This window comes from Lemur catta, chromosome 1 (genome assembly GCF_020740605.2).
Source record: "Lemur catta isolate mLemCat1 chromosome 1, mLemCat1.pri, whole genome shotgun sequence".
Lineage (NCBI taxonomy): Eukaryota > Metazoa > Chordata > Mammalia > Primates > Lemuridae > Lemur > Lemur catta.
This window is the reverse complement of record NC_059128.1, coordinates 177,318,457-177,333,535: the sequence shown is the minus strand read 5'-3', so window position 1 is coordinate 177,333,535 and position 15,079 is coordinate 177,318,457. Positions and strand designations below refer to the sequence as shown.

At 36.6% G+C, this 15,079-nt stretch overlaps 1 protein-coding gene across 3 annotated transcripts in view; it reads left to right on the top strand.

Moving 5' to 3' along the window:
* Positions 1-5,588, top strand: part of PLSCR4 (phospholipid scramblase 4) — a 42,628-nt gene extending 37,040 nt beyond the window's left edge. For all 3 annotated transcript variants that reach the window (XM_045539410.1, XM_045539411.1, XM_045539412.1), the window contains 3 exons: positions 858-1,019; positions 2,366-2,524; positions 3,361-5,588. In XM_045539410.1, the coding sequence (XP_045395366.1) occupies positions 858-1,019; positions 2,366-2,524; positions 3,361-3,408 (369 nt within the window). In that variant the 3' untranslated portion in view covers positions 3,409-5,588. The remainder of the gene's footprint in view (positions 1-857; positions 1,020-2,365; positions 2,525-3,360) is intronic.
* The last annotated feature ends 9,491 nt before the right edge of the window (positions 5,589-15,079 follow it).

Below are 15,079 nucleotides of genomic sequence, written 5' to 3'. Positions count from 1 at the left end.
TATAGATCCCTATAGCCACCATCGTAATACAAATACCAAACAGTTCCATCATCATTCCCTTTTATTACCACACCCACTTACCTCCCTCCTCTTCATCACTAACCCCTGGCAATCACTAGTCTGTTCTGCATCTCTATAATTTTGTCATTTCAAGAATGTTTTATAAACAGAATCATGTATGTAACTTTTCAGGATTAGCTTTTTTCACCCTGTGTAATTACCCTGAGATTCATACAAGTTGTTCCATATAACTCAGTAGTTCATCCCTTTTTATGTGTGAGGAGTATACCATGGTATGATTTTTTTAAGTAATTTATTTTTATACAATTTTGATTTTTATCTCAGAGGCTTAAAATTATGTGAGCTATCAGTTCTAGGAAGATATCAAATTTTATGTTTGTATAAAGGTGGGAATTTATGTATATGAACAATAACATCTTGATTTGACAGTTCATGAAGCTGTGTAGTCCTGCCCCATGTCCTGTGTAATCCTTTCCCAAATTCCTAAGAAAGTACATGTGACAGCAGAGAAATAGTCAATAGAAGCTTCACTTTGGGCTTTTACCAAAAAATGTAATGTGCAGCTTAGGAACACTGAGCTTGGATGACTGGCTATTTTATAACCAGCTGTAATTAAGCCTGCCCTTTATCTCAAAAGAAATGTGACCTGATACTTTGAGACTGCTCACTGAAATACAGGCCTAAGATGAATGGTTTGGGTAAAATGGGAGATGTTCTCTCTTAGCAGTAATTTCCTTAGTCCTTAAGTGAATACAAATACATCTACATGGTGTATCTGCATGTGTGTGTAGACATGTGCATTTAGCATCCTAACTTCTGTCACTATTTACTTGCAGCTAGAGGTGCAGTGTCCTCCTGGTGTCCCCCTTGGCTTTGTTGCGGAACACTGGAATTTGTGCAGGGCAGTTTACAGCATCCAAAATGAGAAGAAAGAAAATGTGCTGAGAGTGCGTGGGCCATGCTCAACCTATGGATGTGGTTCAGATTCTGTTTTTGAGGTGAACATATATAAAAAAAAATGTTTCTGTTATTTTTTCTTCCATGTACTCACAGACCTTGGAATGATGTGGTTTTAGACATTTTTTTCATGTAAATGAATAGGGCTGAGCAAAGAATTACTTAACTAGTTGGCATCAAAGGATTTTATAATTATTGTTAGTGGATTGCTTAATGTCTTCCAAAATGTGAGTTCCTTATTTATGATTTGAGTGCTTGATAAAAATAAAAAGAAGCCATTTAAAACATTAAACTGTCTGAGAGTAAATAGCCTGACTTAATTGAGTTATTAAATTCTTGGCTGTATTTAATTACCAGTTTTGTCCAGAGATTTCCAGGACGGGAATATAGGTTCTATGTAATACAAGTGCCCAACATATCACAGAACATATAGAGCACTCCTAAGGTTATGTAAATTGTGTATGTGTCTGATAGAAATCTATCAGCATCCTCAAGAAATAGGATAACACTGATAACATGGATAACTTATAATAGGTTATATTGTAACACATTCTCAAGAAAGAGAAAAATCCTTTTGTTTTGCCTGTATCTCAGTGGCTACAAAATGATTGTTTATCATCCTGTGAAGCTGACAAAGGAAATGCCTAGAAGTATTTCCTGGGCTTCTTAAAGAGTACTTTCTTAATTCCTTGCAATTTCAGCAAGAGTCATCATCTACTAAAATTGCTTATTTGAATGTTTCCTATGATACCCAATAAACTTTTCTTAGTTCTTATTTTATATCACGATATCATTAATCATTAACTATTTATTCAAAGACCAATATAGATAAACCAAATTGCCAGGGCAAGCTGTGTGTGATCATTTCCATTGTCAAATGACCATAGGTAAAAATTATTATTTGAATGTTTTCCCTGTGATAAGTTTCAGGGTCCCTATTTTATTATGGAAAATGATGCCCTTTGGTATGTTAAGGAGACAAGGTAGATTTGGACCACAAGATCCTGAGTGATGTGAGGTGCACTGTTCCATACCTCCCTGCTTTACTCATAGGTTTCCCTAGATTGGAAGTAACCCCCTCCCAATCCCTAATTCCTATCTTTGCTATATGGAGAAAAATGTAGTAATCAATTCAAATCATACCTCCTCTGATAAGGTCCCCCTATAACTCATTTGAAGATGAAGAAAGAGCAGTAGCCTGAGAATCATAAGATCTTCCCCAGTTGCAAAGGAACTTAACCCTTCTTGCCTGTAATTTTCTCATTGAAATTATGTAATTACCATATTCTTTTCCTACTGTCTCATTGTAGACTGCTTCTAAGTAGAAGACTAACACATGTACTCTAATACCTTTCAATCACGTAAAGTCACATTCTTGTCATTCTAGGTCAAATCCGTTGATGGTGTATCCAACATTGGCAGTATTGTTAGGAAGTGGAATGGTTTGGTATCAGCAATGGCAGATGCTGATCACTTTGACATTCACTTCCCACTGGACCTGGATGTGAAGATGAAAGCCATGATTTTTGGAGCCTGTTTCCTCATTGTAAGTCTCTTTCTTTCTTTTCTCTCTCTCTCCCTTCCTTCCTTCCTTCCTTCCTTCCTTCCTTCCTTCCTTCCTTCCTTCCTTCCTTCCTTCCTTCCTTCCTTCCTTCTTTTCTTTCTTTCTTTCTTTTTATTCTTTTTTTTTGAGTTATCCTAAGAGAGTTATTCTTTCTGATGAGAAGCAGTGTAGTATAGTAGAAAGGGAATAATCTTTGAAACTAGGCCAACTTCTCTCTGTGCTACTTACTAGTTACTTGTTTTGCTAAATGTTTAACACTTGCAAGCCTCAGTTTCCTCATCTGTAAAATGAAGATGAAAATATGTTTTTCCGGGTTATGAATATTGGCTATCATGTGACTAAAATGCCCAGGAGAGTGCTTAGAAGATATTAGGCATCCAATGGGTGTAACTGCTGTCACTGCATCTATCATTCTCATTGCTTAAAAATGCCTGTCCTGTGACTTCCTAATGACATAACTCTAACACTGATATCCTTTCCCATCTTTCTTACTGCCTTTCTCTCATTGTATACCTTGGTGTTGTACCATCCTTAGATTGTCAAGTTTTTCCTCCTGTTAATGATGAAATTTAGTTAATTAGTACCGAAAATAGAAAGCCAACAGTTTCAAGTTTGTAATTGCTACTTTTCACATTAAATTGTCTTCAAAAAAATCTCATTAGATTTAGTTGTTTTTAACTGGAATGTGAGGTCTCCTCATAAATTATAAAGGATAATATTGTATGGATTGCACCTAATTTATATATATATATATATATATATATATACACACACACATATAGATATATAGATAGATAACATTCTTTTTCCAATTTCAGGATTTCATGTATTTTGAAAGATCTCCACCACAACGTTCATCAAGATAAAGGGATGCAGCAAATCATCAATTATGGTTAATAAAGAAAAATTAGAAAGTTAGTATGGGCTTACAGTCAATCCTCAATTATTTACAAGTATATTTTCTGCTTTGCAGATTTTTGTTATTGAGTGTTAACTTTGACAGGTAGGTTGAGAGTCTGAATGAAAGAAAGAATACAATCTAAACATGTGTTTCTGTTCACTTGGTAGACTAGGAGTTCATCCTGAAAGCCAATGAGTCCTACTTAAAATACTATAAACGCTTAAAACACTATAAACATGAAATAAGGGAAAATGAACCCCTGAGCTCTCACATTAATAGGGTAGCAAGATGGTGGACTCTTTAGAGCCGTCTTTGTTGGAATAAAATAACATGTCATCTATCTTTAATCCTCTCCTGTCTCTCCTCTCCATCATGTCCTTTTACTGAAGACAAGCTTGATTCCATGTGAAAAGAATGATACTCTTCATCTTTAAAAACAAACAGAAAAGCAGACAGAAATATTATGTTTTATTGTACAAAGAAAGTTTACTTGTGGATATGTATCAAAACCTCATTCTACAAAATTTATAAAAGGTTCACTGGGAAATTTGATTTTATTACAAAATAAAACATGTATTTTTTTTTAATCTTAAGGTTTGTATTTCCCATGCCTGTTCCCTACTTTACTGGCATGGGCAATCAGGAGCTGCCTGTACATGAAGGCAGGATCAGACTGTCAGGAAAGGAGCTCCAGAGCTACAGTCAATGAAGATCTCTGAGCAAATTAGAGATATTAGTGTCTTTGTAAGAAGCTTGCATTTAATACATTTATACATAATACATTTATACATTTAACACATGACCTCTCTTGGTCACAGATGCCTTATATATAAAATAGGTATGACTGAATCTCTAAGATTGTCTATTGTACCTGCGTGTCTCATTTCATGTGATACAGAAGACATAATTGTTTTTTCTTTAAAGAAGATCCCTGGTAGTCACCATACTGTTCTAATGACAAGAACTGGAGTTATGTTTTTAAATTTTGAAATGTGACATTTTGTGTAGCAGTTTATAAAAGCAAAAGCCACAAATTCTGAAGTGATTAATAATGCTTTGCTGCTTTTTATTTACATGATAAATAAATGTGTATCTACACAAAGTAACAAAACACAGCAAATATGCTACTTCTCTGAGATCCAAAGCTTATCAGTAAACATTATATAAGACCAAGAATAAAGTATCCATTGTACTTGTTTGTATGAATTAACTAAAAGCATAGTGTATAAGTGAATACACTGTGATTAACTTGCCTCTATTGTGCCTTAGCTTCCTACCTGGACATGGACTATGTTTTTGTATGTGTGTGTGTGTAAGATGTTTCTTATAATTTCTCTTTCTTTAAAAAATAATACCTGTACCATATTTTTATAATACAATTTACATTATTATTTCTATATTTTGTAGTGGCATTTCATCGTGTAAAATTGATCAGGTTTATTAAGAAACAACACCCAGTATGTAGAATGGGATGTATTCTTCATCTGCTCTTTATTACATAAACAAAGACTCAGTGCTCTTAGGTGGGGTTGTTCTGAGATAAGAGCCCTAGTCCACAGTTCTTTCTGAAATGAAACGAAGGTGCTCCAATTTTAGATTATACTCATCTTTTCATGGTAAAGTTGTTTAACTCAGTTTCTTGTAATGTTCATCTTTATATGCTGCTACAAGCTTTTTCAAAAAGGTGCAAAAGCTGCTTTCTAAAATATTAATTGCCTTACATTTGAAAATGCAATTGCAATCTTAAACAGACATATGCATTTCCTGTAATGATATGTGACATTTAATATAGAAAAAACAAACAGTATTCAGGAAGTTTATCTATATACACTTTTTATTTTTACTTGCCTAAATCCCTATATTCCAAGATTTGCTGCATAACAGTCAATATGCACATGTATATATTCAGCATAAGACGTGACATTTAAAAATTCTGTCTGAAGTTTTGTGGTATTAACATGTCTCTTGTCTCCTACAGTTACAATTTATCTTTCTTAAAAAAATAATGTCATGTGCTAGCTAATATTTTTATAATACAATTTGCATTATAATTTCTCTATTTTAGTGGCATTTCATTGTGCAAAATTAAAAAACAAACAGGTGTTATTCTCTGAATTTTGTGTTTTCGTGATTTCTTATATTGTTTGTGGCTTTTAAATAAATATGATATGGTTAATAGTAAAATACTGTTTAATTTTTTGACTTGTGATTGAGTCTTTGAATACTTTTTTCCAAAGGAATTTGAAGTAATTTTTTATTAATTATTAGGTTTATTCAGAGTCCTTGCTTTCTTATATAAATTTAATACCATTAAAGTCATTTCAGTCATGTTGGTTAGTAGTAACTAGTTTTCTTATATAACCAGGTTATTTATAAATGCTTATTTCTCATCCACTTTTAAAAGATGGATTTAAATTTCAAGTACAATTTTAGTGTCTGTATATCATGCAGGAAGGCTGCTAGGATTTGTAACTCTCAGTGAAGGGTACATTTTAAAACAATTTTTCTAAGTGACCAGATTTCCAGAAATTATACACAAAAGCAGGTTACTAGATTCATTTACTGAGTTTTCCAACCAACTAGATTTTAAATTTAGTTCAAGTATACAATAAGCAGAGTGATTCCATGGTACAGTATCTTGCCCCTATTGGGCCATCTGGCTACGTTTTAGTTTTTTTTTTTTTTCTCCCAATGTTCAAGGTTTGACTTAATTTATATTCAAAGATACAAACTTGGGAAATGCAAGGTTCTGAATTTAATAAACTAATATTAAATTCAGCTGTTTGGCTACTGATAGCTAATGTTTAAAATAGATCTTTTTCCATAACTTTACAGAATGCATTTCCCATTTGCCTCGAGGCCTCTTAAATTGTAAGCCTCAGGAAAGAAAAAAATGGCACGATAGTTAGACTCCAATCGAAGCAGCCTAATATGCTACTTGATAACACTTAGAATGGTTAATAATAGCACATGATAGGCATTCACTCAGTATCTGCTAAATAAATGAAAATACAGTAGGTGCATAGATTTTTGAAATATTTATTATAGTAATCAGTAAAACTCTTTACCATCCTTTCCACTATTTACTTCCATCAATACTTACTTTATTGAGCATCTACTAAATTCAGGCACTAAGATATTTCTGTATGCAGAGGGAAATACAAGATGAAAAATACATAATTAGTACTCTCTGAGGCTCACAGGTTAGTGGATAGGACAGACTTGTAAACAAAGAAATGCATCTTTGAGGACTATGATGAACACATGCTCAATGGATGTTGGTACATCCAATAGAGGCCACGTCATTAGCACCATCTCAGGTGCTCTATGATATATTTTTGTCCCATTTAATCAGACACCCAAAGCAGACTGGTTGTGTCATATGCCCAGGGAAATTTCCTGGTACTGCTGGAGGTAAATAAGATGCACTTTGTAGCCATGCCTGCAAACTGAATGCATGATAAGTGCAACTGAAAAGGTTAATTTAGCAAACTTCATCAAACAAAGAAGGAAATGATTGTTTATTACAGAAAACCATGAGTCCAGGACAATGTCTGGTACATCTAAGATGCTTAATGAATATTTGTGAAATGAATTAAAGAAAGTCCTAATATGTGTATGACACTGTGCTAGGTGTTCAAAGAGAGAATTGAATATGTAGTATTCTATCTCTCAGCAAAGACAAAGCAACTAAATACATAATTGCAACACAAAGCTAGTTATTGCATAAAACACAGTTTTTGCTTAAAATATATATTACTGGATTCTCACAACTACATCATGAGGTAAATGTCAATTGCATTTTTCAGAGAAAGAACAAACTTCAAGACGGGATAGTAATGAGGAGATGGGCAGCTAAGGAGTTTCTTCCCTTGTTGTAATTGTAATAAAGGAAACTGAGGGTTGGATAAAAGTTGAGGAACATGGAAGCTCCCTAGAAGAGGAATAGTGGAACAGGTAGCATTTAGTTAATGCAAGAGCTTGTAGAGCTTCCCAGCCTCAGGTGTGCAACCAGAAATCTGCTGAAGCCTATTATCCTAACCCTGTGTTGCCTGGTGCCCAGAGTGGGTTGGTGGAGAGTGTTCACTGGTGTGTGTGGCAAGGGTGGGAAAGGTGCTAGAAGTGGGGTTATGGCGATGCCTTTATATATAGTATCTAAACAAAGAGGTAAATAGCAAATTCTAAAAACATGTTCTGTAATTAGCTAGCATATGGTTGCCTGTTAAATTTTCCTGCAGTTCTTAGTTCTGCTGCTACTCGGCAAAGGAGGCTGTCATGTGAAATCATTCAATTTTGAGATGTGTAGTTGATAGGTTTACCTCAAGATTTAATTCTAGGCCAGATGGATATGCATCTGGGCATGTATGGAGAAAAACTGACCTAATCATGAGACAGGTGGGATAATATAACTAATTACCTATAATAACAATAATGATAATGATGAAGATGATGCTACTAATAAACCTGGCTAACTCCTTTTAATACATCCCATAAGCCAGACACCGGTCTGATTCTAAGGACTTTCTATATATTAACCCATTTAATTCTCATAACTCTATGAGATAGATTACTGTAATAATTCCCATTTTGCAGATGAGAAAATGGAGATTTAGCTACCCAGCTGTCCACAAAGCCATTTATTTGTGGCTGGTACCAGAGACTACACCCAAACTAAGCCACTATTCCTTGTTCTTTCATCTCTGTGTGATGTTTGGTTTCTTTGTATGTTACCTCAGAAATACAGGGAAACAGAGATAGAGGATAATGGTAGCATGTTACCTCATGTGTTTTCAAATTTAGGATTATGGCTGGTAAACCTGTGAGGCTCCAAGGAGGTCTTGTCTGAGGGTATACTGTCTTCAGAGAAGTTTTCTTTTGCTCCTGCTGGTGCCCCAGTGATGTTATCCACTGAAAACAACTTTTTATGTTATACTTTAGTTTGGTGTTGCCCAAGTCATGTGTGTATTTTGAATATGAACCCCTAGATTATGTGGAACAATTCTTATTTATAAATTCTCAGTGAACAATTTTTTCCCTACCTATAATACAGGTAAAACAATCAAGCTTTCTCCTATTTTTTGTTTGTCAAGGAGTGAATTTTTCCCTAGTTCATCCTTTATACTATACTGTGTCCCTTTAAGGGTTTCCACTTTCTTGGGGGTCTCTGTTCCAATAGTCCACTTTGCCTAAACCCAAAACCTCATTACCAGGTGATAATGAAGTTGGTGACTTGTTCCCTTTGGGAAGCTAAAGCACCTGGCTCCCAGCTCCCTTGGGGCATGCGCCACCCCATAGACTCAAGCCCATCAGCAGGTGCCATATTGCTTCACTCTTCCCCCTCCCTTACCCGTGACTGCCAAGAGAGACAATTTAGCCACCACCTGGAGGCATCCACAGGGAACAGGACCTTTCTTTTTGGGTCCCTACAGTGGACTGAGGGGTACTCAGACTGTGAGCTCCCTACACAGCTGTCCTCCCTGGTGCTGTGTGCCTGGCGACTCCAGCAGAGTGGGGCAAACCCTGAGACAGAGAGACATTGATCCAGCTTGGGCATCCCATGGGTTATTTGAGACCAACATTCTTCTCCCTGGCATGGTCAAGGATTGATTTCTGGGGCCCAGGGGACAGGACTGCAGGCTACATCCCATACACCCAGGTCTCAATTGCATTGCCCGGGGACACAGAAGGGATATTTGTGTACTAGTCTACTGAGATGTGTGTCCTAGGGGACGATTAGAGTGGGTCCTAGCTGCAGCATGCTTGAGGGACAATCCTCCTTCCACAGGAGGACCGGCTCCCAGCTCAGGCTGTGATCCTGGGCAGGGAACCTTCCAGCTCACATCATAGTCAGGGGACATCTGCTAGCTTGAGGTCCTGCCTGCTCTCAGAGGCCCATGAGAAACTGCAGAATAGGGGAGGGTGGAAAGGAGTGAGCCCTGCTCCTGACTGCTGTTCTCAGACAGCCCCACCCCTATATGCAGCCTTTTTGGCTGAGTGGGGCCACTTCAGCCCCCTCTCTGGCAGCTTTGTCCAGAAGCAGAGAACAGATCTTTGACCCCTGCTAACACCATTTGAGAAGCTTGAAGGCAGGTTCACCCAATCCAGCCCCACTCAGCCTCATTTCCCCACCTTCCCCCGCTAAGGTGGAGAATAAGAACACACCTGGAAGTCGAAGGGCACCACCCACCATCTGAGTCACTAGAGTGCCTCTCCAGAGAAATGAGAGCTGGTTACGAACCCCAAAACAACATTGCAGCTTGCTCCTCCCAGAAAGCACCACCTGACAGGGAGGTCAGTTTTCATGCCCTTTTACTACATTTTCTGGCTCATCACACAGGGTGTGGTTGAATCACACCCACAAGCATCACCTACTGGCTCAGAGACTAAACTGGGCATGTCATTATCTAAACGAAAATCCAAAGGTAAGAAGCAACAGCTGCTCCAGATGGGGAGGAATCAGCAAAAGAACTCTGAAAGTATGAAGAATCAAACTGAAAGAACATCCCCAAAGGGGAACACTAGTTCTCTAGCGATGCATATCAACCAAATTCAGAACACTAAAATGACAGAAGAATTCTGAACATGGATTGTAAGCAAACTTGATGATATGCAAGAGTAAATGGATACCCAACACAAAGAAACCACACACACACACAAATAAAAATCCAGGACTTGGAAGAAAAATTCACTAAAGATATTGAAATATTAAAGAAAAATCAAACAGACTTCTGGAAATGAAGAATTTATTCAAGGAATTACAAAACACAGTGGAAAGTCTCAAGAATAAGGGTAGATCAAACAGAAGAAAGAAGCTCAGAGATTGAAGATAACACCTTTCAATTAAACAAGTCAGTAACAGAGATAGAACAGAGAAATAAAAGAGCAAAGCCTACAAGAAATGTGGGATTATGTGAAGAAGCCTAACATGAGAGTTATAGGCATCCCTGAGGGTGAAGAATAAAATAGACAAGTATTGGATAAATTATTTGAGGATATAATGGAGGAAAATTTTCCTGGACTTGCTAGAAATCTAGATATCCAAGTACAAGAAGCTCAAAGGACTCCCGGGAGATTCATTGCAAACAAGAAGACACCACAACACATAGTCATCAGACTGTCCAAAATAAACCTGAAAGAGGTCCTGCTATGAGCTGTAAAGTGAAAGAAGCAGGTAACCTACAAAGGAAAACCCCTCAGTCTAACTGCAAACTTCTCAACTGTGTCCTTACAAGCCAGAAGAGACTGGGACCCCATTCTCACTCCTCTTAAACAGAATAATGCCCAGCCTAGAATCTTGTACCCTACAAAACTAAGTTTCTTATATGAAGGAAAAACAAAGACCTTCTCAGACAAGCAAAGACTGAGGGAATTTGTCAAGACAAGACCTGCCCTCTAGGAAGTACTCAGAACAGTGTTACACACAGACCAGCACAATAAACACTCACTAGTGTAAAATCATCCAAAAGCTAAAGATCAAAGGCTAGATACCACCATGGCTCAAAAGAGCAAACAAAGAAACAAAGTTCAACTCAACAGGATGAACAGAAATCTGCCCCACTCATAAATTCTTTTAATAAATGTGAATGGCTTATACTTCCCACTAAAGAGACATAGGCTGGCCAACTGGATAAATATATACAAGCCAAGTATCTTCTGTCTTCAGGAAACACATATAACCCACAAGGATGCATTCAGACTCAAGGTGGAGGGATGGAAATCAATATTCCATGCAAATGGAAGCAAAAAGAAAGCTGGCCTAGAAGTTTTGATTTCAGATAACTTAGTATTCAAATCAACAAAAGTAATGAAAGACAAAGATAGTCACTATAGAATGGTACAATTCACCAAGAAGACATAACAATTCTAAATATTTATGACCTAACTCAGGTGCACCCAGATTCGCAAAGAAAATCCTATTTGATCTAAACAAAAAGATACAGAGCAACACTGTAATAGCTGGGGACTTCAACAACCCTCTGACAGAACAGTACAGATCCTCCAAACAGAAAATAAACAAAGAAACAATAGACTTACACAGAACTCTAGAACAAATGGGCCTGACTAACATTTACAGAACATTCTACCCAAAATCACTGAATATACATTTTTCTCATCAGCTCATGGGCATTCACTAAGACTGACCATATCCTAGGCCACAAAATAACAAATTTAAAAATCTGGAAATTATGCCATGCATCTTCTCAGACCACAGTGGAATAAAATTAGAAATCAACTACAACAGAAACTCTAATCTCTACACAAAGTCATGGAAATTAAACAACATGCTGCTGAATGATTATGAGGTTAAGGAGGAAATTAAGATGGAAATCAAAAGATTATTTACACTAAATAATAAAGGAGACACATGTTATCAAAATCTGTGGGAAACAGCTAAAGCAGTCCTGAGAGGAAAATTTATATCCATAAATGCCTACATCCAAAAGATAGGAAGATGACAAATCAACAATCTAATGAATCCTCTCACAGAATTGGAAAATGGTGAGTAAACCAACCCCAAACCCAGTAGAAGAAAAGAAATAACAAATATCAGAGCAGAACTAAATGGAATTGATAATAAAAAACTATATAGAGGATTAACAAAACAAAAAGTTGGATCTTTGAAAAAACAAACAAAATTGACATGCCTCTTGTTAGATTAATGAGAAGCAGAAAACAAAGGACTCTAATAAGCTCAATCAGGAGTGAAAAAGGATAAATTACAACTGATCCCACAGAAATACAAAATATCATCTATGAATATAAAAACCTCTATGCACATAAACTTGAAAATGTGGAGGAAATGGACAAATTCTTAGAAACACATAGCCTCCCTAGACTCAATCAGGAAGAAATAGAATTCCTGAACAGACCAATAGCAAGTACCAAAACTGAAGCAGGATTAAAAAAGCTTCCTAAAAAGAATAGTCCCAGACCATAAGATTTTACACTCGAATTTTACCAGACCTACAAAGAAGTGGTGGCTATGCTGCAGAAATTATTCCACAACATCGAGAAGGAAGGAATCCTCTCCAACATGTTTTATGAAGCCAACATCAGCCTGATACCAAAACCAGGAAAGGACACAACAAAAAAAGAAAACTATATACCAATATCTCTCATGACTATAGATGCAGAAATTCTCAATAAAATGCTTTATCCCAGAGATGCAGGGGTAGTTCAACATATGCAAATCTATAAATGTCCTTCACCACATAAATAGAAGGAAAAACAAAGACCAAATTATCATCTCAATAGACACTGAAAAGGCATTCAACAAAATTCAGCACCATTTTATGGTAAGAATGCTTAAAAAAATAGGCATAGATGGGACTTACCAAAAAATGACAAAAGCCATGTATGACAAACCCACAGCCAACATCATACTGAATGGGGAAAAATTCAAAGCCTTCCCACTTAGAACTGGAACCATATAACTTTGCCCTCTATCACCACTTCTATTCACCATAGTGCTGGAAGTCCTAGACATAGTATTCAGACAAGAGAAGGAAATCAAGCACATCCAAAGAGGTCAAACTTTCGTTCTTTGCTGATGATATGATCTCATATCTAGAAAACCCCAAAGATTCTGATGTGAGAGTATTGGAATTGATAAATAAATTCAGCAAAGTCTCAGGTTACAAAATCAATGTACAGAAATCAGTAGTGTTCTTATACATCAAGAACAGTGAAACCGAAAACCAAATCAAGACTCAATACCCTTCACAATAGCAACAAAGAAAACAAAATATCTAGCAATATATTTAACTAAGGAGGTAAAAGACCTCTACAAGGAGAACTATGAAACACTGAGGAAGGAAATAGCAGAGGACATAAACAGGTAGAAAACCATACCATGCCCCTGGGTCAGGAGAATCAACACTGTTAAAATGACTATATTATCCAAAGTGATCTACAGATTCAATGCAATCCCTATTAAAATATCAACATCATTTTTCACATATCTAGAAAACATAATTCAATGCTTCATATGGAACCAGAGAAGTTCTCATATAGTAAAAGCAATCTTAAGCAAAAAGAAAAATTTGGGAGGCATCAATTTACCAGACTTCAAGCTATACTACAAGGCTATAGTAACTAAAACAGCATGGTATTGGCACAAGAACAGAGATATTGACTAATGGAACAGATCTGAGAACCCAGATATAAAACCATCCTCATATAGCCATCTAGTCTTTGATAAAGCAGAAAAAACCGGCAATGGGGAAACAAATCCTTTTTCAATAAATGGTGCTGGGAAAATTGGAGAGCCACACGTAGAAGACTGAAACAGGATCCACACCTCTCACCTCTTAGTAAAATCAACTCACAGTGGATAACAGACTTAAACCTAAGGCATGAAGGCAATCACAGCAGCAACAACAAAAAAATAAATAAAGGGGACCAGATCAAATTAAAAGCTTCTGTGTAGTCAAGGAAACTATTACAAGAGCAGACAACCTTCAGAATGGGAGAAAATATATGCATGCTACACATCTGATAAAGGGCGGATAACTAGAATGTATATAGAACTCAGAAAAATCAGCAAGAAAAAAATCAAACAACCCCATTAAAAAGTGGGCAAAGGACATAAACAGAAACTTTTCAAAAGAAGGCAGACTAATGGCCATCTAACATATGAAAAAATGCTCAACATCTGTAATCATCAGGGAATGCAAATCAAAACCACAATGAGATATCACTTAACTTCAGTGAGAATGGCCTTTATCAAAAGGTCCCAAAACAACAAACGTTGGCATGGATGCAGAGAGATAGGAACACTCATACACTGCTGGTTGTACTGCAAACTAGTACAACCTCTGTAGAAAGTAATATGGATATACTCAAAGAGTTACAAGTAGAACTACCATTTGATCTAGCAATCCCATTACTGAACTGAGCATCTCCCCAAACGAAAAAAAGACATTCTATAAAAAAGGCATCTGCACTCAAATGTTTATAGCAGCACAATTCACAATTGCAAGGATGTGGAAACAACCCAAGGACACATCAATACATGAGTGGATTAATAAAATGTGGTATATGTATACCATGGAGTTCTTCTCAGCCATAAAAAACAATGGTGATATAGCACCTCAAGTGTTATTCTGGATATAGCTAGAGCCCATTCTACTAAGTGAAGTATGAAAAGAATAGAAAAACAAGCACCACATGTACTCACCATCAAATTGGTATTAACTGATCCACACTTATGTGCACCTATAGTAGTAACATTCTTCGGGTGTAAGGCAGGTGGGAGAGGGGAGCAGGCGATGGGTATATACACACCTAAGGGGTGCGGTGCCACCTTCTGGGGGATGGACACACTTGAAGCTCTGACTTGGGTGGGGCAAAGGCAATATATGTAACCTCAACATTTGTGCCCCCATAATATGCTGAGGTAAAAATTTAAAAAATCTATTACTCTCCTAGAGGTTACATTTTATATTCACATAGCTTTTGGTTATACTGCAGCTAGACTTCAGGTGTCTTTTAGCAGGAATGTTTTAAAATTATCTAGTTGCAACATTGCCACCAATGGGAGGGACCTGTTTTTAAAAACTGAGCACAGTTTTTAGAATGAAATTTTCAGGGGAAAATGCTTTAATATAAATATAACAAAATAATTTTGGAACTCA